Here is a 19,815-nt window from a genome sequence, read left to right as displayed (position 1 = left end):
GAGCAGCTCCAGCCCCCTCCTTGGCCCGCCCACCGCCACCCCCTCCTGGCCGCGCCTGCTGCCCCCCGACCTGCTCATCTCATAGAGGAAGCGGTCGGCACGGGCCATCCGCTCTATCTCATGCTTGTGCTCCTCCAGGAGGTCAATGTCACTCTTCTCCGGGATGAACTTGAGGAGCTGCAAAGAGCAGGTGAAGGTCAGACAGGAAACAGGGGAGAAGCTGACATGGGGGGTGGGCAGCCCATGGAAGCCCACACACTGACCAGGCTCAAGATGGGGAGGGCCCCCCATAAAAGAGAGGTGCATCCTCATGGGGGTGGTTTATGTTTCACCTGCCCCAAGGGGACACAAGACACCCAGCTCTAGACTTCCTTCTTTTTATTTTAGTTTTTTGACTTTTTAAAATTGAGATATAACTTACCTACAGTAAAGTGTACTTGTTCTTAAGTGTACAGCTCAATGATCTTTTTCTTTTACTTTTTTCTTTTTTTTTTTTTTGCGGTACGCGGGCCTCTCACTGTCGTGGCCTCTCCCGTTGCGGAGCACAGGCTCCGGACGCGCAGGCTCAGCGGCCATGGCTCACGGGCCCAGCCGCTCCGCGGCATGTGGGATCCTCCCGGACCGGGGCACCAACCCGCGTCCCCTGCATCGGCAGGCGGACTCTCAACCACGGCGCCACCAGGGAAGCCCGATTTTTTTTCTTTTTAAACCAACTTTATTAAGGTATAATTTACATAAAATAAAATGCGTCCATTTTAAATGTGCAATTCAATGAATTTTGACAAAACTATCCACCCACTGAACCACCATCCAGATTAAACTAAGATTTCCATCCCCGTAGAAAGTTCCCTTGTGCTACGTCAGTAGCCAAGCCACCCCCATCCCCCAGTGTAGCCTCTCAACTGAACTCTATCACCTTAGATAAAACTGGGCTATTCCTGCGCCTCACACGCGTGGGCGCGCAGCGTGTTCTCTCTGGGGTCTGGCTTCTTTCACTCAGCGTAACCTCTGAGGCTTCTCCATGCAGTGATTGGCAACCCATTGTTTATTCATTGCTGAGCACTATTCTATTGCAGGATTATACCACAGGCTGTTCACTTTGCTCCTGATAGACAGCTGAGTTGTTCACGGTTTGTGGGGTTTTATAAATAAAACTGTTATAAATATTCCCATAGTTGGTGTTTGTACCCAGTGGGATTGTTGGGCACTAAGATAGGTATGTGGACTGCCAAATCGTTTTCCAAAATGGTGCTACCCAATGAGAGTTCCAGTTGCTTCCCATCCTTGCCCACCCCTAGCACTGTTGGCCTTTTCAATGTTAGCTGTTTCGGGGGGTGGATGGTGCTCCCTCACTGTGATTTACCGTATTTCTCTGATGACTGATAGTATTGAACCATTTGGAAATTCTCTTTCATGAAGTACCTATTCACGTCTTTTGCTCATTTTTAAGTTGTTTGCCATTTTTCTCACTGATTTGTAAAGTTCTTTGTTCTGAATATGAGATCTTTGTGATCTATACATAAAGCAAAGGTCTCCTAAAGCTTGGCTTGCCTTTTCACTCTAGTAATAGTGCCTTTTGATCGACAGAGTTCTTAATTTTCATGTCCAATTGATGGTGGTTTTGCTTGGTGTTTTCTGGGTTTCTCTTGAAGGACACAACAGACTGATGTGGAAGAGATTTGGGGGAGATACGGTTATGGGTCACTGCCTTTGCCCTGAGGCCCATGGCGGGGTGGGGGGTCACTCCTCATATCTCCTTTCTGGGGGCCTCAATCCCCTGAAAAAAGATGCAGCCTTTTCTGGTCTCTCCTCAGAAAGGTGGGCCCAGGGAAGTTTCTATAAACCTCTCCCTCACTCCTCCAGCCCCCAGCCCAATTTTTCCTTGACCTAAGAGACTCGGCCTCCCTGGGGGCCGTCAGGAAGGGGTCCGGCCACCCCCTAGTTTCAGGGGCCTCACCTGCTCCAGCATGTCCTTAGCGAGGTCCTCCTGCTCGTCCATCATCAAGACGGCCTGCCGGATCTCCTCGTTAGACAGCTTCAACCTAAGGCAAAAACCCCACCTTGAGCAGCCTGGCCTGGCCCCTCTGCTCAGGACAGACCCCAGACCTTCTCCTTCAGAAGCCAGTGCCCGGGCCTTCTCTCTCTCGCTTCCATTTGATAGCACTCCCTCCTCTGCAAAGCCTTCTCAGAGTAAACTCACACGGTTCACTCTATAACTCAATCCTGAGATCCTTTAGTCTCTAGAGACGTGAGTCTCTGGTTTCTTGCTTGCGTCTCCATCCTAATGGATAGGGACATTTGGGAGGAAAAGGGCCATCTTCAGCGTAGACTGAGACAGGGCGAGGAGTTTCTGATCCCTCTCCCCGTGCCGGAAATACCCACGGCATCTCCACGGGAGGGTGGGAATATGGGCAGGTCACTAAGGGGGCAGTTTCCTGTTTCCTTCAAGACAGAACAGGTCTCAGTCTTCTGACAGCGCCTCGGGTCCCGCACAGCTGTTCCAACACGTCTTGCTGTCAGGGAGAGGGAGAAGCAACCCCCTACACACACGTGCATACACACACACACACACACACACACACACACACACACACACACTCACACACACACAGCCCCTCCAGATGCACACCCATTGGGAGGCCCTGGGGAAGCATTAAGGGGGAGAAACTGAGGCTTAGGACCTTGCGGAGAGGCAAGCGGGGATGGACGGCCCGGGGCAGCTGGGGCAGTGCTAAGAATAGTACGGGAGGCGGGGACCTCTGACCCCGGCTCTGGCGGGAGGCCCCGCACAGAAGCTATGCTGTTAGTGCAGATACTGCCCTGTTTGTTCTGCAGCCGCGGGAAATGCTTGGGGGCTGAGATCATGCTGCTCTGTGGCCTGAGCTGAGCGGGGCCCTCCACGGGCTTAGAGCAACTCCGCTGCCAAACGCTGACCAGGCTGGTCAGGGGCTCGTGATGGGGCAGCTTCCTGTCTGCAGAGCCCCTCACTGCCGCTCAACATGGGCTCCCGGGAGAGGGCTCGAGATCAGGGGCCCCGTGCCGCCCCAGGGGACAGCCAGGAGACGGGGGGAGGCCAGATACTGCTATCACCCCATTCCTCTGCCAGGCACCTCTCTCCCCCAGGCACTCAGCTCCATCATATTTCTCTCTAGCCCCAGCTCAGGCCTCTGCTTCCTGGGGACCCAGTCCCTCCCACCTGCAACCTCCTGTGGAGCAGGGGCCGTAGAGGCAGGGCGAGCACCTACTTGGAGAGAAGGATGATGCAGTTCTGCGCCCTCCGGCCGTCGATGACCGACAGCTCTTTGACTTTGCGCGAGGCCAGGTAGATGTCCTCCGTGGAGCCCAACTCTTTCTGCAACCGACAAGCCAAGTAGAAAGGGTGAAGTGTGTGTTTTCCCCAGTCCTCCTTCTGCCTACCCCCTACCCAGGAGCCACCCCCGTGACAAGCAGGGAACGCTCCTGGTGTGAGCGGAAGAAAGAGAGGGAAAGAAAAAGACAGGAGAGAGAGAGGAGGGTGGTTAATATCTGACTCCAATAGGAGGCTCTGGGGCTTTACCCTGGGCTAGACTGGGTCGGGGGCAATAAGAAGACCCTTTATCAGAGACTGCCCTCTGTGAGCAAACTAGACGGGGAGTGACTGACCCCTGTGGCTGTGTAGTGTGATCTACACTGTGTCCCAGACAATCAACCCCTACCCCACCCCAGCCCACCCAGAGAGCCTCCCCAATCTTATGACGAGAAGCTGGTTCCAAGTCCCCGTAAGGTCACAGTTCCTGGACCCCTCCCTGGGGACTTCAGGCACAGCCCAGTGTGCCCAGGGTGGAAGGCATCCACAAGTTCAGAGGTGGGGAAACTGAGGCACAACTCCCTGCAAAGTTCTCTCCTCTGGGGTTCCAGCGGGCAGTTCCCAAGAAATCAAAGATCCCCTGGCCTTCTCTTGGCCCCTGGTGAGATAGACAGGAGACTGTTTCTTCCTTTGGGAGGTCCTTCCAAGCACATGCTCCAGGTTGGACGACTCCAGGGGCTGCCACTCACATCACTGTCTTTGTGAATTGTGCCCCCGGAATTGTCCAGTGCCTAGCCTGTGCAGTCTTAACAGGACGGCCTTGCCTTGGGCCTAGTGGGTAAGACATGAGACCTGGAAGCTTTCTCTTCACCCCAGTAGACATTCACCTCCACTGCTGGTAGGGGTCTGCTCGCATTAGCTCCCTTCCCTACATTTCTGCTTTTTCTTTGGGGACACTCCCTGACGCCACCCTGTTAAGATGGGTAAAAAGGCAGAAGGTAGAACTGACAAGCCCTCTCTTTTGGGCCCAGTACAGGGCAGCAGCCCAGCGCAGCGGTTAAAAGTTGGAGTGCCCAGAGCCCCAGGAGTGACTCACCTGATGGCAAGGATTAGTTATCAGCTCCTAGGCGGGTAACAGCCACAGCCAATAGAGAATTAAACATGCACAACGTTAGCCAAGAGGTCTGGGGACCCAAGAACAGTAGGAGAGACATGGGGAACCCCTCAGCATCTACCGTCTGCCCCACCCCAGTGAGACCCCCAGGGTTGGAGATGGAGACCTGCCAGTAGCACTGAACGGGAGCTGCCGACATGCACTCAGAGAAGCCAGGCCAAGCAGAGGACAGGCAGCCTTTCCTGAGTGCCCCGTGCCCAGGGGGACCACCACTCCCCAGTCGGACCAGGCCCCCGAGCTGCCCCACCCCAGGCCTCAGCTGCAGTTCTTCCTGCTCCTCTGCTGGGAATCGGCCCAGAGGGCATTCCTGCACCCCCGCATCTTTCAAAATAGGGGAGGAGACCCAACCACGACCGAACTTGAGCTGAAAGCACGTGAAAGTTGCATTCACTGAGACAGAGAAAAGCAGGCGTCCCTGAACTTTGCTCCTTACCCTTTGCCCCTTGTCTGTCTTTTGATCTCGAAGGGAGCAGAGGGGGCAGAGCCCACCCCTGGTCCTCCCTTCCTGACCCGGGTGAGGTTGAAGTCACTAACTCAGGACACGCAGAGGGCACAGAGGGAAGACCACGCTCATAGGCCCGTCCCTGTCCCACGCACCCCGGACCCCAAGACAGAAAGAGGAGGCGACCAGGGCAGCACAGGCTCTGGGTCTCCTGCCTTGCTGCTGTGAATTCAACACCCCAGAGTCCGGGCGACCTGCAGAGTGACAGTAGTGCAGGTGAGCCCAGCCCTGAAACAGGGTGCTGGACTGAGCAGGCTCAGAGAGGTGAGGGGAGACAGAGCAGGCCGCTGTCCGTCTTCACTGCCCTCCACTCCCCAAACTGGGAGGCCCCAGGCCCAGCCTGTCCTAAACCCCGGAGTCCCTCTTTCCCCCCAGCCCCCACCGTAGCCCTACCTCAGGGCCCTGGAGACTGGGTGGGCCAGGCTGGAACCCTGGCCCGGAGGAAGACTCTCAAAACAGGGGGAGGCATGTGCTCGCCCAGGACTGACATCCCCCCGGCACACACTCCCTCCACCCCCGGCTCGGGAGCACTGATCACAGGAGCAACAAATGCTCCAGAGAACTTCTTCCTGCCCCAGCCGGGCCGCAGCTGCTGCCTGTACCATGCCAGCTGGACATGGGCACAGGGCGTCCTGGAATTAGGGGTAAAGGATCAGAGGCCTAGAGCACCTACATTTAAGTTAAACAAACAACCATCTGGTTTCCCTAGACCCCTACGGCAGGGCCAGAGCCCCGCCCTCCCTGCACCCCTTTGGCTGGTCGCCCAGGAGTCACACGAGCTCGTGGTCCTGCCCGCCCTCAGGAAGGGTCATCCACAGCTCTGGCCTCGGCAGAAAGCCCTGGGGAGACCGGCCATGACATGCTGCCTCTGCCCAGGAGCCATGAGGGCCCAGACCCCACTCACAGGCACCTGGGGAAGTCCTCAGGGCTGGAACCTGAAGTCAGTGGAGAAAACATGGGAGAAGACAGCACAGCCTGGAGAGGAAACAACTCCCGGGAGGCGGGCCAGAGACGAAGCAAACGCTCCGAGGCCTCTAGGCTGCTAATGCCCAGGTTGGACCTCGGAGGATGGCCCCCAGCTCTGCAATGCAGACTCCTGGGCCCTCACATTCACGGGAGGGTGAGGTTGGAGAATCGGCATTTTGGGCCAACCCAGCAGGTACTGCCTCAGGAGCACGCGCGTCCTGACACCAAGCCCTGTCCTGCCTCGGGAGGAGCAGGCTTGCTGGTCAGCCTCTGTACACAGGGTCTGCAGAGCAGAGCCAGGGCCTCTCTTGGCCAACCCCAGCCTCAGCCCCAGCCCCGCAGTGTGACCTGAAGCAGCTCCACCTTCCTTGAAACATTAACGTCCTCTGCTCGACTCCTGGGAGTGTTGGGAGACGAAAGTATAGCAGAAAATGTGGTGGAAAAGTTATAATGCCTTGTAGGTGTAGTTCCTAGGTCCCAGGGCCAGAAAAAAGAGCAAGGTCAACAGTGGCCTGGCCCTGCTACTCCACCTCCAGTGCTCCAAGACCAGAGAGAGAAATGGACAACGTATCATTTCACCACTTGATGTGCAAATACAAACTAATACAATGGGATGTTTCCCCCTATGCACTGCACCCCACTAACTCATATCTATGTCCCCAGAAAGAACACGGTACCTGATAAAGAATAAGATCAATTCAGTGTATGTGGAAGGGAGAGGGAGGGAGGAAGAGAGGAAGGGAGGGGCTGAGGGTTGAGTTCAAAGGGTGTGTGTGAAGTCAAGACTCAAGACGCTAGAGGGGGCAGGGTGTTACCTGATGCCTCTGATAAGCTGAAAACATTTTTTCAAAGTCCGCGAGGTCCAGAATCCGAAACACCTGCATGTCATCAATCTCATTCCATATGGTGCCAGGGACACGTTCCTAAGATTCAGGGAAGGGAGGAGACCCCGTGGCTGACTCAGCTCCTTCATGATGGAGATGCGCGATGCCTCCCTAACCCCACCTGTCCTCCAGGTGCACACAGGCCCATAGCCAGGCTCTCAGACCTTCAGAAGGGGGTCGATTCCTCCCCCTCCCCTCCTCTTCAATACTCTGCTCCAGGGGAGAGGCCACAGGCAATCTCCTTCTCCTCCTTTTCACCTGGGGCTACATGTAAGCACATTCCAGAAATCAAGGGAGTGCTGGAGTGATGGGTGGGCAAGTGTGAAAGGAGAGTATGAAACTCCTTCTAGAAAAACCAAACCAAACCAGTGTTCTCAGAGGAAGAGTGCCCACACACACTTGGGATCCTCAAATCTTCAGGGCTGACTGTATTTCCTGTATCTGAGGTGGTCATTTTCTCTCCCAGTGGTCTTCCTCCCACTTTCCCAGATTCCCAGAAAGTGGACGAATGCCAAAGGCTGGGACATCCTGGCCCCTTTTTAGTGACTGCTCAGGCCAGCAAGACTCTTCCACAAGTTCCCATTGGTCAGAGGGTGTCCCATCCCTCATAACTGGAATGGACCCAGGGGTTACATAACAAGGTCTCTCAGCTCAGGCACTGCCCACCTCTGTGTAGGATCCTTGCACTGAACCCCACTCCGGGGATCTGGGGAAGAGCTGTTGTCCACGCCAGGAATGCCCTAGTGGTCTTATAACATCCCAATAATGGCTTCGAGGGCCAAGATGAGAGTCCCCCTCCCAGGACCCCTCACCTCGTCCAGAGCTTCACTGTCCTTTAAATTAGAACCTCCCCAACCCCCTCTGCCTGGGGGTAGCCGGGGACCTTCCTAATGCCGATGCCTCCTCCCTCCATCACCCTCAGCAAGGCTCCGAGAGAGAAACGTATCCTTCACTCACTTTTATTTTCTTAAACTCTGGAAAGGGGAGGCGAGGCCAGAGCAGGGCGGGTGGGGACATTCCTGTGGCCTTCCTAAGGCCAGGGACCCTCTCGTGGAATGCTGGGCTGGGAAGCTCGGAGCAGCAAGGGATGCAGGCAACCGGCCAATCCCAACACAGACGCATTCTTCTCATGGCAGAAACAACATGTGTGTGTGTGTGTGTGTGTGTGCGCGCGCGCGCGCGTGTGCGTGTGTGTGTGTGTGCAGGAGCATGTGTGGGTCAGGGGAAGGGGGCTGGGATGAGGAACCAGACTCCTGGACAGAAAGAAGATGGGAAGGGGAATCGGACCGGGGGTGGAGAGGGAAGGCCCGTAGAGGTGAAGCTTCCCACTGCTCTTATTCTCAGTGAGGCCAGGATGAGAAGGAAAAGGGCTGGAATGACAGAGCTGGATGTTCAACATCCGGAAGAGTTTCCCCTGAGACAACAGACAACCCAGGATCCCCCTCACTGTCTCCCAAACACTATCCCTTCGAAATGGTCACCAGAAGGACCTGCGACCCTTCTTGAAGGTGCAGCTGAGGTCTGAGGCCAGAGAGATGTACATCCGTTCCTAACATCCTCTACATCCTAAAGATGCGCCCACCTCATACAATCATTCTTGAATTTTTATACCCCTCTGGCCGAGACCTCACCACTCCCAGTCTAGATTCCTGGCGCTTCTGCCCCTCTAGAGACATCCTTTACAAGCCAGAGAACTCTTTCTCGAAAACACATTTCATTACATTTCCCTCCTCGAGCGTTTGGGGTCAGACAGCCCCTAAGTGAAGCTGTTGGCAAACAGAGAGGTTCTCTTCTCTTCCCATGTCCCATGAAAGGAAACCGAGTCTCAATGACATCTACCTGACTGAACTAGATGAGGATTAAGTGAGAGAACACACTTAAAGCACACATGGTAGTCCCACGAATAATAACTCATCTAATATTCTTATTTTAAAGGTTTTCTATGTGTCAGTCACTGTTCCAAGTAATTTGTATGTATTAAGTCAATTCTCACAACAACACTTTGATCTGGTTATCGTAATTACCCCCATTTTGCAGATGGGGAAACTACAGCCCAAATGACGAAATAACCTGAATTTAGTCATTCAACTCAAAGACTGGGAATGGGATGATAAGTTCACTAATATGACTCGAAGCCCCGCCTCCCTCACCCCTGCTGCTACATCTCCCACAAGGGCTCCTCAACACGTGCTCCATCAAACCTGGACTTTCCAGTCTAGGAATGAGACTCCGGCCTGCTCCGGGCCCCTGAGGAATTGATATAGGCTTTATTATTACTGGACCCCAGAGAAAATCCTAAGCACGAAGCTCTTTAAGATGAAAATCTTACAAAAACATTAGGTGCCCTGTTTGCTTTCCTTAATTGTTGAGATGCCTAATCAACCCTTCATTACATGTTTAAAACCTTAAATTATAAGTTGTAAGCACAGGAAGCAAAAACAAAATTCTTTTTTTTTTTTTTAAACCACAATTAAAAAAATATTATTTCTGATCATGAACAATGAATGTTTCCACACCGCCTACAACCTTTGGTTCTGCAGAGCTGCTTGCCTGCCCGTATGCAGCTGGCCTTTCTGGCTGGCCTTGTGACCACGGAGAAGTATCCACAGGGCAGAGCTGTGCGATGCAGTTGTTACGAACTTTAACAATGTCCCTTCCAAATGCTGCTAGCAGGTGGCTCTGCAATTTGAATAACTCAGACTGGAAATGTTATCAGAAGCCCAGGAGGCAATGAATGGGCTATATTCATGCTTCGTCTTTCCACTTAGATAACAAAACCAGAGGTAGAAGGAATCAGAGATCATCTCGTAGACAAGCAAACAGGTATGAAACGAACGATTTCCGCAGATCACACCGTTAGTTAGAGCCAAACCTGATTTGGTTAGAGGTTAGAACCTCTCCTGCAACCCATCCCCAGGACCTCAGGGTGTTTCCTTGGACACACTTCCTAATTGCCAGATGCAAAGCTCTTTCAGGGCAACGTTATGTCTCACCTTTTATTATTATCCGTCACAGCCCCCAGCAGAAAGCTTTACACAAAGCAGGCCTCAGACTGACAGGCTAACTGGTCTACCACCAGGAGAAGGCACCTAGCAAACTAGCCGACCATCTACTTAGCAATCTGTGTCTCCTCCCACTCTAAGTCTCCACTGGAGCTAAGTTAAGCTCACAGAGTGGTATGGTAATGAATTCCCCAAGAATTAGTCCCCTGGCCCCATACAAGGTCAGAGGGCATCCATCAGTCCCAGCTCCAGACTGTTTTTGGAGGGTGAACGTGAGTCAGGCTAACTGAGGCCAGTTCTCTTGTATCCATTTACCTCAAGGATGAAGCCACTGGTCCTCTTATAGTACAGAACCAGAGCAGTGTTTGGCCCAGGCTGGAACTGGCCTTCAATTACCAGGGGTCCAACGTGACCCAGGGCATCTCTACTCTACACTCATGAGAATCCAATAGAGGAATCAACTCCCACATGTGGGCCTGGGATGGGTGGTTCTTAGTGGATAATATTCAGGAAGGCCTCTCACTGCTGAGCAGTCTAGAAAAGTAGCCAGTGTTTGCACCTTCCCCTGGGAGGATGCCAAAATGGCTACACCTTGATATCAAACTCTTCATTGCCCCTGCCCTGCTACCCTGTCATGGCCTCATCATTTCAGTCCATCTCTAGACCCGGGCCCAAGATCTTCACCTATATGTTCCACCCTTTTCCTCAAATCAACCCAATCCTTAACATTCTAGCCAAGCCCTTGTCTCGTCTAGAAAGCACCCCGCTTGGCCCTGTATTACTCCAGTAACCCTCAGCACACTCATATTCCGTTTGTAGGTGGCTCTGCCAATGTGAGCATCACCGCATGCCAAGCCATCGCCTCCCTGTGCTCTGGCAGCAGCAGCCCCATCTTCTGCGTCCACTGTGCCTACCCTCACTCCCATCAAAGAGAGCACCCAAGGTGGAGATCTGCAAATAGCGGGCTATCAATCCATAGGGCTAACTGTCCCAGGCTGTAGGAGAATGGATCCACTGACCTCTTCCTTGCTACTCACCTCATTCAGCTTGACCCAGTTGAAGGACTTCAGTGGGTGTGAAGGCTGGGGGACACACTTCTTCCTGAGCGGGACATCACTGCTGGGGAAGGGGTCTGGGGGGAGGGGCAGGCCCATACTGAAGCAAGGTGGAGCACCGGGGGGAGTGGGAGGCCCACCGGGGGGTAGGGGGGGTGGTGGCGGTGGGGGACAGCAGGTGAACGGTAGAGGGGGCGGGGGTGGAGGCAGGTCACTGGTTGTCATCGAGGAAGACAAGGTAAGTGGGCCCCCAGGGGGAGGTGGGGAAGATACAGGTCCTGTCTGTGGGGAGACAGAGACATCAAAGAGACAAAGCATCAACAAGGATGCCTTTCGAGTCCCCCATCACTGTGCCTTCCCTTACTCTTATTCTCCACCTAGACTAGACCCCGAAGCCTGCTCTCACCTCCCACACACAATTAAGCCCCGTTTTCTCCCTCTGCATCCTGAACATCCAACACACAGATACACACACGAGGCAAACACAGACATAGTGGACAGTCATAGTCATCACATGCAACAGCGGGATTGATACAGACAGGCCTGCACAAGGGCACCCAGCTGAGAGGGGGAGGGGAGCCCAAACCCCACCCGCACTCTGCTTTCCACAGTGTGCTTCCAGGAACAGTGTCACCCGGAGGAAGGAACGCTGTTTTTGTCTCACACAGGTGCCAAACTTGCAGCCTCGAGGGTCCCCTCTATCCTGGTCTGAGGTCTCCTCCACGCTGGCATCCTCACCTCCTCCCCACACCTGCTCTTCCCCCCACTGGCCTGAAGGTCTCGGCTCAACTTTGTAAAAGCAGAGGAGGGGCCACATACTGAGATTTCACTGAGTTGGGCCACCAGCTCTGCCACTTGTCCCCGAGCCTGGCGCAGCTCCTGGGACTCTCGGGCCAGCTTGTCCTTCATCTTGTTCAGTGTCCGCATCATCTCTTCCCTCTCCAACGTCTTGGTCTCGCATTCCCGCTCCTTCCTCTCCAGCCTGCTCACCAGCTCCGCGTGTTCTGGGATGGAAGAAGGACAGGAGGGGAAATGGGAAGAGAGGATGTGAATGCGTGTGTGTCCTTCTCCAAAGGAGGAAATGGGGTCCTCGGCTGGGCAGGGGAGGGGTGGGGAGCAGGGAGCGGGTTTGGGCAGAGCCCCCTCACCTTTCCGGAACTTCTCCGCTTGGTCTCGCCACTGTTTCACTTCGTTCTCATTGATGAGCCTGGCAGGGAGTGAAGGGTCTCTTGACTGTTTGCTCACAGCTTCCCAGAAGACATGGCATCTTCCAGTTCCCCACATTGGTACCCTGATCTCCAATCTGTCCAGCCACATCAAGGAGGCTAGGATTTTGACTCTCCGGATGTCTCTCCAGGTCCCATCCCAGACAAGTTCTCATTACCTGTCTCTCCATGGTCTGAGAAAGCTGAAAGGACCCTTAGAGTCCAACCCCTCTGGGATAGAGTTGAAGCTCCTAAGACCAGAAAAGGAGATGACCGCTAACTCGTGGTAAAGCCAGGACTAAATCCCAGGCTTCCCTTAGTTGTACAATGATTTGTACCCCTTTGTAAAAATAGGTTCTCGCATCTGAGAGAGATCAAAATATTGGCCTTACCATGGTCCAGACTTCCAATGACCAATGTGTGAGAGCAAGAGAAATCGCCCACCCCAGTAACACAGAGTAAGCGGGTAGAGGGTAAAGAGGGCATGTGTCTAAATCATAGGAAGCCCCTTCATTCTTGTCAAACTCATTACAAGCGGTGAAAAGGAAGCTTTTACCCAGACATCAAGGTATAAGAGAGGTGAAATTCCAAGGTGAGATCTCAATAATCATTTCTTTTGTATATCTGAAAACACAGAGAAGTTAGATCCATGACTCTTGGCCTCCTCAACCAGGTCAAGGATATAAAGAGGGAGTGAAGTATGATGGGGGAAATAATTTGTGAACAGATTTCTCTGGAGAGAGCCATTGTCATCCTCTCTGGTGGGGGGCGGGGGGGGTCCTCCTTCAGCACCATCTAGTGAAGTGACTTCTTTGCGCCCACCCAGAGGGTCTGACCCATGTTCCCTGACACCGGGAGGGAGGCATGGTGGACTGGGGCTAGGCAGGTCCAGAGGGTAGGCAGAGACCCGTGACACTCCAAGAATTTGTTAGTATGAGAGACTGCATGAGGGTTTCTCACGAGCCAGAGAGCATCGTGGAGGAATTAGGCTGAAGCTATTCTAAGTCTCATCCAAAAAGTCCATCTGGACACTTCAACAGTGTACGTCTACGTGTACTGTATTGCCAGTGAATCAGGACCTGATGGAAGGGATGGTGCCAAGCAGGCCTGGAGGAAAAAAAAGAAAAACATGTGTCTCCAGTGACCAGGGTTTTGTAGCGAGAGGCACCCAGCAAGGAACTTCTGAAGACCCCAGGAATACATGTCATATCTTTATCCATGTGCCAAGCCCAGAGAGCAGGAAGCCTATTTACTAAGTTACCTGAACAAGTAGGGCCTTTTCCCTTTCTCCTTCCTGCCCCCATGCTGCCTCTGGTGGGGGTCAGAAAATGGTTAGCTAGAGGAAAGGGGGATGGGGTAGAAGGGGCTAGAAGAGAAACAGACACAGAAAAAGAAGCCAACCATCACACTCACTCACACACACACACACACACACACACACACACACACACTCTCTCTCTCACACTCTCTTCCCACTGCAGCTTCCAGCCCCAGTCCACGGAGAGAGACTCAAGGCTAAATCCAGTCTAGAATATTGATTCACATCTGAGACTAGCCCTTCTACTTGCAGATTTGAGGCTATGTTGGCAGCTGAAAGTGAGCTTAGGACTCCCATTGTCCAAGAAGCAGCAAAAACTTCATTGCACCTGAGGAGTCGTCATCCTCTGGCAAGAGGAACAGCTTCCCCACTAAGTAATGTAAAGAATTAGCAGAAGATAAAAATAAAGCTGCCTTCACTATTTACAATAGCCAAGACATGGAAGCAACCTAAATGTCCATTGACAGAGGAATGGATAAAGAAGATGTGGCACATATACAATGGACTATTACTCTGCCATAGAAAAGAATGAAACGATGGCATTTGCAGCAACATGCATGGACCTAGAGATTATCATACTAAGCGAAGTCAGACAAAGACGAATATCTTATGATTTCACTTATGTGTGGAATCTAAAAAAAATGATACAAATGAACTTACTTACAAGACAGAAACAGACTCGAAGACTTCAAAAACAAACTTATGGTTACCAAAAGGGAAAGGTGGGGGGGCTAGATAAGTTAGGAGTTTGGGATTAATGTACACACTACTATATATAAAATAGATAATCGGTAAGGACCTACTGTATAGCACAGGGAACTCTACTCAATATTCTGTAATAATCTATATGGGAAATATGAATCTGAAAAAGAATGGATATATGTATATGTATAACTGAATCACTTTGCTGTACACCTGAAACTAACACACCATTGTAAATCAACTATACTCCAATATAAAATAAAAATTAAATTTAAAAAACTTCAAAAAATAAATAAAGCTGCCTTTTGATTACTTTCCTAGTTGTACTCATCCAAGATACCAGTTAGGATTTTGACTACACCAACACCCAGCTATTTGTGCAAATGAAAACAGTAGCGTGAATAGTTCAGAAATCATTTTCTCCTTGGCTTTGCGACGCAGCACAATGAATCCTTGAGAGCCAATTCGTCTCCTTAAGGGCAACTGACTTAGGCTTATACTGAAAGTAAAAGTTTAAAATTAAAAGTCAGTGTGCTAACATGAGGCCTGATTATTAGCTGACACGACTTTAAACTCATTTCTCGGTGTTTCTCTACACCCAGGGTCAAAGATGATAAGCCAGAGACCTTAGGCTCTGACATCGTTTTCTAACAGCCTCATGATTAAATTGTCATGCTCTATTTTCAGTGGTTGGCAGACCTTCTCTAAAGAGGCAGAGTAACTATTTTCGGTTTTATATACTCTGTACAGTCTCTGTCATATATTCCTGTGTTTGTTTTTAACAACTCTTTTAAAATGTAAAACTATTCTTGGCTCGTGGACCATACGAAACAAGCTGGAGGGCGGGGGTTAGCCTGTAGCCACAGTTTGCTGACTTCTCCTCCGTGTTGATACGTGTAATTCCCCCTCAATCCACTGAATGCAGTGGATCACGGCGAGTTGCGTACACCCCCTCTAAACCTGTGCTATCCAATACGGTGGTCGCCAGCCATGTCACGTGAGTACTTGAATTTAATGAAAATTAAATGAAATGTAAAACTCAGTTCCTCAGTCACACTAGCCACACGTCAAGGGCTCAGCAGCCGCATTTGGACAGTGTGTGTGTGGAACATTTCCATTATCTCGGGGAGTTCTGTTGATTTTGCTCAAGGCCTATTGGAGGTGTCTGGGCTGGAGAGAGGGAGCTGAGGTTTCGCTGGTGAGACCCCAAGTAGGAGAGGGATGGGGAAGGAAGAGGAAGACAGGTGAGGGATGGCCACTGCTCACATGTTGACGATGTTCTTGACGTTGAAGTTCTCCAAGGGAGCCAGGTCAGGATCCATGCCCCTCTCGTCCTGGAGGACGATCTGCTGGAGGATGCGGTCCAGGAGCTGCCACTGCTGGAAGTTCCGCTTGTCTGAGGGATGACAGGCATCGTATCTTTACTGAGCCCCGGAACCCCCTGGGGCCCTGCGTCACTCCCTGCGGCCAGGCTGGGGAGGTGAGTCCCTCCCCTCCCTTGACAAGCTCCCCGTCTGACTGGGGAGGCAATGCAACTACTGATAATGAAGACTCATAAATCCTATCATTTCTTGCTCATCTGCAACTGACCTTTTATGAATGTGTCAACCGTCTAGATATATTTCTCTATTCCCTGAAATGCTTTCTGGCCGTCTTCTTCCCTGTTGGTACCCTGAGTATCCTATGCCTGGGGAATGCAAATTGCTTTTTTACAATTATCTTCAAAAAGCACATTTAAGAAAGCAAATCTGCTCCAGACATTACACGCTGAATAATGAAGTCTCCAGGGAAAATTTTTTTGAAAGAAAAGGTTAGGATTATCAATGCTATTGTCCTACAGAGGACGATGAATGGAGACTTATTACAGGCGCACACTGAGAGGGGGTAAGAATGGGCTGAAGAAGTGGCTGTGGAATCCTGGCAGACTTCGTGGTGAAGGTGACCCTGAACTGTGAAGGCAAAGGCATCGTGTGTTGCGCCTGCACAGGGCCCCACGGGCATCCCCTCCTAATCGTAGTCTGGCTGGCCGTGGACTTTCTTTTCACGTGACGGCCACAAGCTCCTCTTCCTTGGTTCTTGATCCAAGTACTTTGTTTCTACTGACCACCAAGGGGAGGTCAAGCAGCATGATTCTGGCCTCAAAGGCAAGCCCTAATGCCCACAAAGTGGAAGGTCACATCGGCACAGCCCCATTTTGAGGCAGAACAGAGGGACCCGTTCACGATGCCCTCGGAGCACTAAACACAGGAAGTCATGTGAGCAGAAGTCGGATTTCCCACGTCTTCCACGAAGACTTTCTAGACTGAGTTTTGGAGAGCTGGCAGCTTCCTGGTCCAGGTCACTGTGTCTGTCCTCCTTTCCATCACTCCACTGACACATGCATTGCAAAGTGGCCATCGTTTTCCATTTACCTTTCAACCAGGAACACAGGGTAAAGCCTGTGTTCACAGAAGTAGAATGTGTTTCATCTAAAGCCCTGACCCCAAAGAAACAAAATTCCTTCATATGTACAGACTCACTGAGCCTCAGGTTCACTCACTGTGAATTGGAGATAATAACACACACTCCTTAAGCCATTCTGAGGTATAGAGACACTATCTTAATAGACCTCCCATCACACCCAGCCCAGAGATGGCGACGATAAATTGTAGCTGTCACCACCACCTCGATTACCAACACCAACGTCATCACCACTAAAGCGAGTCTGTCTAGGCTGACCATTATGTTGGGCCATGCCAGTTTCCAAATACTCTATTTTATGAAGAGCTTCAGTACCAAATGGTGCAGTTATAGCTCATTTCAAATTGCATGCTGGCGTGGCTATTAGTAATTATGTATCATTTATTCAGTCACCGGGCACACCTGGATCGTAAGAGCTTAGCATCTGCTTCTATAGATACTGACATTTGGTATTTGTAAAGTGAGTCAGGAACAAGGGTGGTAGGATGGGAGCCAGCAAGGGCTAGATAGAGGAGTTGATAAAATCTTAAAAAAAAAAAAAAAAAGGCAAGGCACACTCTTCCCACAGCTGTGCTGCTCCCCGCAAGCACAAAACTCCTTTTTGGAACGCCCTGAGGAGAATGATCACGACCCCGCCACGAGCTGGGAGTCAGAGCTGTTGGATCCTTCAGGGATCAAGCTCCCGCTCGTTGGACCAGGATGATGGCATTGCTCAGGGCTGAGTCCCCCGCTCCTCTGCTGGGGGACAGTGCAAGTCCTGACCCCCAGGAGGAAGGGAAGAGCACGGGCCTGAGTCCTATGGCCTGGCCTCCTGGGAACTGGGGTGCAGGGGGAGACATGGGGAGACTTCCCAACCCTGGGAGCTTCTGACACCTTGTCTCCAGCTGCCCCGGGCCAGGGGCTCAGGCCGGCTGAGGGAGCTACTCACAGGGCATCTGCAGGCAGTGGTGCAGGACAGACAGCAGGCAGGGGTAGGCCTCTGTGTGCTTCAGTTTCTTGTGGATCAGCTCAAACATCTGGGAAGCACTCTTGGTGTCGATGTGGACCTGAGGGTGTGGAGGGCATAGTGAACGGGGAGAGGGGAGGGGAAGGCAGCAGAGGGAGAGAATGGGGAGGGAGAAGACCCTGCTTTCATCCACTGAGCCCCGTCCGGCAGCAGCATTCCTTTCCTGCCTCTGGTCCAGGCTTAAAAAAGAGACAGGCATGGGCTTCCCTGGTGGCGCAGTGGTTGAGAGTCCGCCTGCCGATGCAGGGGACACGGGTTCGTGCCCCGGTCCGGGAGGATCCCACATGCCGGGGAGCAGCTGGGCCCGTGAGCCATGGCTGCTGAGCCTGCGCATCCGGAGCCTGTGCTCCGCAACGGGAGAGGCCACAACAGTGAGACGCCCGCGTACCGCAAAAAAAAAAAAAAAAAAAGAGACGTGCAGAGAAAAGGAGGAGAGAGCTGTGCTAATTATATAAACCAGGGTTTCCCAACCTCGGCACCACCAGCATCTTGGACTGGATGGTTCTTTGTTGTGGGAGGCTGTCCTGTTCATTGTGGGCTGTTCGGCAGCATCCTGGCCCTATACCTACCAGACGTCAGGGGCATCTTCCTCACACCTGTTGCGACAGCTAAGAATGTCTCTAAACATTGCAGGTGTCCGCAAGGGAAGTAAAATCTCCCCTGGTTGAGAACTACTGATTCAAACTAAGGGAAGGAAGCAGGGGCCTGGATGAGTCAAGGAGCACATGGCATTGGTTCACGGGTGCAAATTCCAGACCGACTCTGCCGTTGTGTGACAACAGCAAGCTGCTTGTCCTTTGCTAACATCAGTTTCCTTCTCTTTAAATTCAGGGCTTTTTTTTTAGAATATAAAGGGATGGTGCTCGGCTACTGAAGCACCACCCCAAAGGAGGTCTCCATGTGGGTAGGGATTTTATAACACAATATTTAAGCAGCAGACGTGTGGATTTTCAGGGTTACCAAGGCTAAAATGGAAATGATGTTGTTCGCTAAGCATGGTCAGGTTAGTGATGGGGAAAGGTATCTCAGAAAATTACTGGAAGACACAGAGAAAGTCATCCCAGGGGAGGCATTTGAGAGGAACCATGTGTAAGAATTGTCTGTCTTTCCTTTGGGGCTTGCAGTGGGAGATGCTCTCCCCGGTTAGGGTCTGCTGGTGAGGCCTGGCAGAGCCACCATACTGCCAGGGCTCCAGAAGTGGGACCTGGCCGTGGAGGCACCCACCAGGGAACCCAGCCAACACCGGACCTCCCACAGCACGGCATCTGGGACCCACTGCAGTCGCCCCATCCTTGCAGGCTCCTCACCATGTCAAACCTCCTGGCTAGCTCCAGGTCATCCTCGTTCCGGACCATCTCGAAGAAGTCCAAATGCCTAGACAGGACAGGGGGATACAGGGAGTAGACATCACCGCCAGGCCAGCCCCGGGTGAGGGTTACAGCCCTTCCAAGCCCCCCACTGACTCAATCTAAAGGCTTCATTCAGGTGAGGCCAAGGCAAAGCCAGAAAGAAGCCAGCTGCCTGTATGTCAACACTCTCCTCCTTTACAGAATCCCATGCCCATCCCTCGGGGAGGCCAACTGAGGGTCCTATCACCTTCCATCGGGCTTTCACAAGTTCGGAACTACTGACATTTGGGGCTGGGTCATCCCTGGCTTTGGGAGGTGGGTGTGTGAGTTCCAAGATGTGTACCAGCATCCCTGACCACTACCCACCAGACGCCAGCAGAATCCCCCACTTTGTGACAACCACAAAATGTCTCCAGGAGTTGCCAGATGTCCCCTGGCACCTGCAGTCAAGGACCACTGCCCTACCTCTACCTTCCCCAGTGTTCTTTTTCTTCTTTTTTATTGGAGTATAATTGCTTTACAATGTTGTGTTAGTTTCTGCTGTACAACAAAGTGAATCAGCTATATATATATATACCCCCTCCCACTTGGACCTCCCTCCCTCCTGGACCTCCCTCCCTCCTGGACCTCCCTCCCTCCCCGCCCCCCATCCCACCCATCTAGGTCACCGCAGAGCACTGAGCTGAGCTCCCTGTGCTATACAGGAGGTCCCCACTAGCTCTCTATTTTACACATGGTAGTGCATATATGTCAATCCCAATCTCCCAATTTGTCTCACCCTCCCCTTCCTCCCCTGTGCCCGCATGTCCGTTCTCTACGTCTGGCATCTCTATTCCTGCCCTGCAGACAGTACTGTCCCATGTCCCCACCCAAAGCCAATCTCTCACCTTCTACCCCATCCACTCC

General features: G+C 52.2%; 1 protein-coding gene across 4 annotated transcripts in view; it reads right to left on the bottom strand.

The window, feature by feature from the left end:
• Positions 1 to 19,815, bottom strand: part of DAAM2 (dishevelled associated activator of morphogenesis 2) — a 113,649-nt gene that overhangs the window by 11,500 nt on the left and 82,334 nt on the right. For 3 of the 4 annotated variants that reach the window (XR_007479639.1, XM_033424076.2, XM_033424075.2), the window contains exons 9-19: positions 18,868 to 18,934; positions 17,483 to 17,600; positions 15,361 to 15,490; positions 12,018 to 12,076; positions 11,689 to 11,873; positions 10,852 to 11,151; positions 6,744 to 6,851; positions 4,383 to 4,409; positions 3,246 to 3,352; positions 1,958 to 2,042; positions 71 to 177 (exon numbers count right to left, since the gene is read on the bottom strand). Coding sequence is in view for 3 of the 4 variants with exons in the window: in XM_033424076.2 (XP_033279967.1) it covers positions 71 to 177; positions 1,958 to 2,042; positions 3,246 to 3,352; positions 4,383 to 4,409; positions 6,744 to 6,851; positions 10,852 to 11,151; positions 11,689 to 11,873; positions 12,018 to 12,076; positions 15,361 to 15,490; positions 17,483 to 17,600; positions 18,868 to 18,934 (1,293 nt within the window). In the remaining variant the exon portion in view is untranslated. The remainder of the gene's footprint in view (positions 1 to 70; positions 178 to 1,957; positions 2,043 to 3,245; positions 3,353 to 4,382; positions 4,410 to 6,743; positions 6,852 to 10,851; positions 11,152 to 11,688; positions 11,874 to 12,017; positions 12,077 to 15,360; positions 15,491 to 17,482; positions 17,601 to 18,867; positions 18,935 to 19,815) is intronic. The other variant, XM_004267640.4, reaches the window with a different exon arrangement.

Source organism: Orcinus orca, chromosome 10 (genome assembly GCF_937001465.1).
Source record: "Orcinus orca chromosome 10, mOrcOrc1.1, whole genome shotgun sequence".
Lineage (NCBI taxonomy): Eukaryota > Metazoa > Chordata > Mammalia > Artiodactyla > Delphinidae > Orcinus > Orcinus orca.
The sequence above is the reverse complement of the archived record's forward strand: the minus strand, read 5'-3'. Positions and strand labels throughout refer to the sequence as shown.